Raw genomic sequence first — 6,678 nt, 5'->3', positions numbered from 1 at the left:
ATGACTTCACAGCACTGGTGCCCCCATTGTAGATATTTCTTCTTTTAAAACCATTAACCTGAACCAGGATTAGCCTATGGATAATTTGATGAAGTTCTACTTATAACTGTGTATGTATTTATGGGATTAACTTTAGCTGCAGATTTGGAGATTTCTGATTTACACAGTATCTTGCTAGTGCGGTCAGAAGAGGTCTGTGACTACAGCTTATTCATCATTCTCCTCATGCTTTTCAACATGTTCAATCCAACTTTTATTAATGGTTGGTCATTATTGGTCATCAGTATTATATGAGGGCATGTTCTACATATGTATCAGTAATACTCTGGCAGATCAAGAAAAAAGTGAAGTTGTAACAACAAAGATAAAAAGACACAATTGGAAGTAATACTACTATTTGTAAAAGTCTGGCAAACACCAATACGGGTAAAAACAAAATTAAATTTATTAAATAGCCTATTATATGATACAGAAATAAAATCTGCTTTGATTGGGCTGGTTGCTGTTAATCGGTATTCAGGAAATTTGAGCTAGCTATGGAATTTCCATCGTATAAGCAATAACAAAGGCTAAAAAGCATTAAAAACAGAATTCTAAGTGCATATTTTATAAGTACCTGATATATTAGCCCTAAAATCTGCCATAAGAGTACAATAGAGTACTATGTTGTACATCCATATATGTAATAACATCAATTTTCCTTATATATATATTTACAGTATATATGATTTACTATATAAATTTACAGCGTAAAAGAATGACATGCTTCCTGTAACAGGTAACAGCATTCTATACCAAGATATTAACATGGGCCAGCCATATTTCAATATAAGACTATGCAGCATTGCAGTGAATACACATGTTCAATATGCAGCGCCTTATGGAGATATTCACTTAATAATTAGCACATACATTCTTACTGTATCTAACTTCAATTACATTATCCTCCATTGGTTATTGATGCATTAGCAGCATATGAAAGTTTCCTTCATCCAGATGCACATGAAAAGAGGAACTGTGCATATAATTCATCTTTGTATAATTTAACATCAGTAAACTAAAAAGGCACTTACTATCATACAACCTTCATTAGGTAGAAAACCCCAGCATAACATCATTCACTCTATATAACCCTCATGCCACTGGAGAGGCTTGTAACACACTGCCCAGCAATGCATAATGGGCCACCAGGCCGTGAAAAAAAAATAAAAAATCTTCCCAAATAGGATAAAGTATAATAAATATCTTCCAGTTCGGGCCTTTGGTGTCCGTATTTTGTAGCCCTCAGCTCACAGTGATACAATTTGGTTTGGGCTTCCCAGGCAATGTGCTGAAGGTGAGGTACTTTTCCCCTATTTGACAATTACTGGAAAGCGGTAAATAGAGAAGGGTTACAGTCTCGAGTCTTGTTTGTTTAGTCCATCTTAGATCTTGGTCACATAATTATTAGGAAAAAGTCCCTGTTTCCCCCGTAGTCGTCCAGTCCACCAACCTGAGTGGTCTGTAAAAAAAAATAGGAAATGTTTTCATTAGTTGATGTGAGAGCACAAGCTCAGAACTATACACGGAAGATGTCAAATCATCTAAACTATATGTGACTACGTCAGCCTTTTCCCAAGTAGTTGCAGCACTTCCTTGTGCATGCAGTAGTGCGCGTCGCAGTGATTTCATAAAGGTCCATTTTATGATTATAGATGGCATGATCGACGAGCAACTACAATCTTCGGTTATTCTAATCAGAACATTCCAGACCCAACACAAATTAAAAAACAAAATCCCTAAGGCCGGATCACACGCACAGTTTTGATGCAGTTTTTGGCTCTGTTCTTTTTTAGCCAAAGACAGAAGTGGACCCAAAAGGAAGGAAAGGTATAAAGAAAAAAGCTGATGTGTCCCTATTGTTTTCTATCCACTCCATGTTTGGTTAACAGGGCCAAAAAACTGCATCAAATCGGTGTTCGTGATCCTGGACTTATAGTTAACTAAGTGATAAGCCCAAGGCACTGTTCACATTTTTTTTGTGGTTTTTTTTGCAGGCAGAAAAAAATAAATAATTAAAATCGGCCTCAAGATTCCTTCAGAAATTGAGGCAGATTTTCACCTGCCTGCAATTTCTTGCCGCCATTAAGCACCGCAGGTGAAATAACGCTTTCATGAATTGAAATCAATGGGAGGTTAGAGGTGGAACCTCAGCAAGAAAGAGCATGCCGCTTTTTTTTTTTCACTGCGAGTGGCTGAAAGCCGCTGTGGGGAAAAAAAGCGCCTCCGCCTCCCAGTGAAATCAATGGGAGGCTGTTTCAGCTGTTTTTTTGGCGCGGTTTCCGCATCGATAAACTCTGTGTGAACTGGGCCTAACGTGGACCTGATAGTAGAATGTATGGAATGTCTTTAACACCTAACCGCACGAATCAGTAGCTATAAGTCGTCGCGGGAGGTTACTTCCCGCACGAGGATGTATAGTTATGGAGTTGCTCCCGGTGCACACTGTTGGTGATAGTGTGCGCCGGGACCTGGGAGGTCAGCTGACACTCCATTCATGCTCGCCAGTGCTCCTTTGCTGCCAATTTCGGCAATTAACTCCTTAAATGCGGCGATCGGTTGCGATCGACGCATTTTAGGGGTTTATAGCACATCGGCAGAACCCGGTCTGAAATTGCAGTTTGCCGATAGTTAGCATGCCAAACAGAGGCCAAACAATGGCCTCCGTGTCTGCCATGGACGGAAGCCTATCAGGACCAGCCGGAGGGAGGTCCTGATAGAGTGACAGGAAGTCACTGTGTCGTTCCCGATGCACACTGTCGGCGACCGTGTGCATCTGGAACCGGGAGGACAGCTGTCCCCGACTCCAGTGTTGCCAATCAGGGGCTCATCGCCACGGATTAAGGCAATTAACCCCTTAAAGGTGGCGATCGATTGCAATCGCTAGCATTTAGGGGGTTTGTAGCACATCGGTAGCCCCCATGCAATCATGGGGGTTGCCATGGCAACTGGAGGCCAGCCAACGGTCTCCGGGTCTGCAATGTATGAAAGCCTATGAGGATGAGCCCCTGGCACACTGACCATTGGAATACATTACACTACCTAAGTAGTGTAATGTATTCTAGCAGCGATCATGCTGCAGGTCAAAAAAGAAAGTGTAAAAACGTTTAAAAAAAAAAGTTAATAAAAATGTTTTAGAAAAGTGTAAAAATAAACGTTTTTTCCCCCTATAATAAGTCTTTTATTATAGGAAAAAAATGAAAATGTAAAAAAAAAAACAAAAAAAAACAACACATATTTGGTATCACCAGGCTCAAACTATAATGTTATTTTTCCCGCACGGTGAACACCGCAATAAAATTTATGAAAAACTATGCCAGCATCACTATTTTTGGGTTACCACCCCTCGCAAGATATAGAATAAAAAGTGAACAAAAAGTCACATGTAGCCCAAAATAGTACCAATAAAAACTAACACCCATCCCGCAAAAAACAAGCCCTTACACAGCTTTTTTGACTGAAAAATAAAAAAAAGTTCTGCCTCTCAAAATATGGCAACACAAAAAAAATAAATAAATATATAATCTATTTTATTGTGCAAACGCTGCAAAACATAAAAAAAACTATATACATATATGGTATCGCCGTAAATCGGATAGACTTGCAGAATGAAGTAAAACTTTATTTCTTACGGCTTTCACCGTGCGCAATAAATTAGGAGTTTAAAAACGCCAAAATCGCTAATAAAAAGTGATCAAGAAGTTGTATGTACCATAAAATGGTACCAATTAAAGCTACAGCTCGTCACGCCAAAAATAAGCCCTCACACCGCTCAATCGACCAAAAAATAAAAAAAGTTATGCCTCTCAGAATATGATGATAAAAAAAGAAAAATTGTTTTCTAACAAATAGTCTTTTCTTTGTAAAAGTGGTAAAATAAAATTTTAAAAAACTGAATACGATTACGGTGATAGAGACTCTGAATAAAATTAATTTGTCGATTTTACCGCACGGTGAACGACGTAAAAACAGAACCCCAAAAATAATGGAAAAATCATTTTTTTCCAATTTCAGCCCACAAATAATTTTTGTTCAGTTTCCCAGTACATTATATGGTACTTTAAATGTCAATAGAAACTACAACTCTTCCCGCAAACAATAAGCCCTCACACCGCTCTATTGACGGAAAAATTAAAAAGTTATGGCTCTTGGAAGGCGGGGAGTGAAAAACAAAAGTGGAGGCACCAAAATCCTGCACAAGTGCTCATTTGCATCTGAGGCCGGTGCTTCAGTACATTACCACACTATAAACTGCAGAATCTGGCCATTAAATATTGGTTGAGTTTCTCGGGTAAAACTTTTTGTGTTACAGAAAAAAAAAATGTATTACAAATAAATTTCAGCAAAAAAAATTACATTTCTAAATTTCACCTCTTTGCTTCAAGTCCTGTGAAATGCCTAAATGGTTAACAATTTCTGAATGATAGTGAATACTTTGAGGGGTGCAATTTTAAAAATGGGGTGATTTATGGGAACTTTCTATTATATAAGGCCCTCAAAGCCACTTCAGAACTGAACTTGTCCCTAAAAAAATAGCCTTTTGAAATTTTCTTGAAAATGTGAGAAATTTCTGCTAAAGTTCTAAGCCTTGTAACGTCCTAGAAAAATAAAAGGACGTGAAAAAAGGACGTGAAAAAAGGATGCAAACATAAAGTATACATTTCGGAAATCTAAACTAGTAACTATTTTGTGTGGTATTACTATCTGTTTTACAAGCGGATACATTTAAATTTAGAAATGCTAATTTTTAAAATTTTTTTTAGAGAAAATGTAATTTTTCACAAAAATATTCAATTTATCGACCAAATTTTTTCAGTAACATAAAGTACAATCTCCGAATAGCTTGGATAGGTTAAAGCATTCCAAAGTTATTACCACATAAAGCGACACGTGTCAGAATTTAACAAATCTGTGTCCACAAGGCCAAAACAGGCTGTGTCCTAAAGGGGTTAATGCGCTTGAAAAATGTGCTTAAATATAACATGCTAAAAACAATGCCATGTCAGACCTACTTTGTTTTCCCCCACTTAATAAAGGAATCATAAGGGGCTCTAAAGCATGTCATGTCATGGACACGTCTTAAAATGTGGTGCAGGCTTCAGAAATATGGCATTCGCCCTGAATTCCATAATATTTAGTGTATTTATGCCAGAAAACTGTGCGGATTCAAACCACCATTTACATCAATACTCAATCTAACTTAAATAGTGGCACTTATGTTGGATATATGTGGACACTGATGTGAATACAGGTTTGGATCTATACAATGCCTATTGAACTGGATAGAAAACAACCTGAAAGTAGAGCATCTACAGACTTCAGGCCTGTAAACTACGGATAACCCAAAAAAAGAAAAACATAAAATATATGTATAATAATAAAAAAAAAAAAGCATTTTGTAGATTTTTATTGGAAGCTCAGGTAGATGGCTATGAACACAGCTATTTTGTCAGGTATACTAGATATACAAGAAACACACATGCTGATAAGCAGTTTATCTATGGTAAGGAAATTATCATTCCATTCAATGTACATTTACAGGGAGTTTCTGGTTTCATGCCGCTTCCTTATACTTTGCCATCACTCTTCTCATGATCTGTGCTTGTTGTCAATAAATGGAAACATTCTTTTTCAACGGCTATGAATCATATGTTCTGATCATAAGTGCCAGAGGTACATAGCTCATCACCAGAATGATCTCTATACACCAAATGAACGGTGTTTATTATTAGGCTCTGAATGTAAGCAAGAATGTTTTCATTCACTGTCAGAAAGCAGAGATTTAAAAATAAGAGGAATTGAAAGACATTTTTTTCATCGTAAACTTAGACCAGGCAGTCAGAAGAAAGTGGAGCGTGCTGTATAACGAATTTGGAACATCTTGCTAGACATGTTAAACAATTCTCCTTATACCACCTGTTGGTTGGCTTAGTTTACACCAGTTGTTTTTTGCACTAAAAATTTTGACACCCGTTGGTGCATTTAAAGCAATGCACCTTTCATCTGAGCCACAACCCTTTTCTAGAAACTTTTGAAAAGTGCCCTTCAGGCACAGAAAAATTATTGATTTGCGGAAAAAAAAAAAAAGTGTGTAAATTGATTTGTGCAAAAAAAGGCGCAACTTAGGTCAGAAATCTGGTGCAACAACAATAGTAAATCTGCCCCTATATATGGGAGTACATTGCATAGCTAATAATTATACAAGGAATAAGCTTTTCATAACACTAGAAGTCCCCTTTAAGCATCTCCAGTAAATCTTCTGATTAGAGTGTTACAATTTCGGAGGGCAGATTATTGTTATTGATTAATCGCAAGGCTGTGCGTCGGAGGCTCCTGTATAAAATACCGACGGAACTGATTAGAGTTATTGGGTTACTTAGAGCGCCGTTGGTTTCCATCATGCAACGGATACGGCACTTCCCTTTTTCTTGCTGTTCGGTTTCTATGATGGAGCAGAACAACGTGAGACAGGACACTTGTTTCCGGTAATCCCTGCTGGATCTGCAACGGAGGCCCCTAACAGAGAGTCTCTAACACAGATGTGATCAGAGGCTTATCGCTTTGGAATTTCTTCAATACAATAAGATAAAATGGCAAAGGATTGCATGCTTGTTTCCTGAAAGCTTGTCAGATCCGTAT

General features: G+C 37.6%; 1 protein-coding gene across 1 annotated transcript in view; it reads right to left on the bottom strand.

Moving 5' to 3' along the window:
- Positions 1–412: 412 nt before the first annotated feature.
- MYO1E (myosin IE) overlaps positions 413–6,678 on the bottom strand; it is a 179,560-nt gene continuing 173,294 nt past the window's right edge. The window contains exon 28 of the mRNA XM_075857925.1: positions 413–1,501. Within this exon, the coding sequence (XP_075714040.1) occupies positions 1,425–1,501 (77 nt within the window). The 3' untranslated portion in view covers positions 413–1,424. The remainder of the gene's footprint in view (positions 1,502–6,678) is intronic.

Source organism: Rhinoderma darwinii, chromosome 3 (assembly GCF_050947455.1).
Source record: "Rhinoderma darwinii isolate aRhiDar2 chromosome 3, aRhiDar2.hap1, whole genome shotgun sequence".
Taxonomy (NCBI): domain Eukaryota; kingdom Metazoa; phylum Chordata; class Amphibia; order Anura; family Rhinodermatidae; genus Rhinoderma; species Rhinoderma darwinii.
The sequence above is the reverse complement of the archived record's forward strand: the minus strand, read 5'-3'. Positions and strand labels throughout refer to the sequence as shown.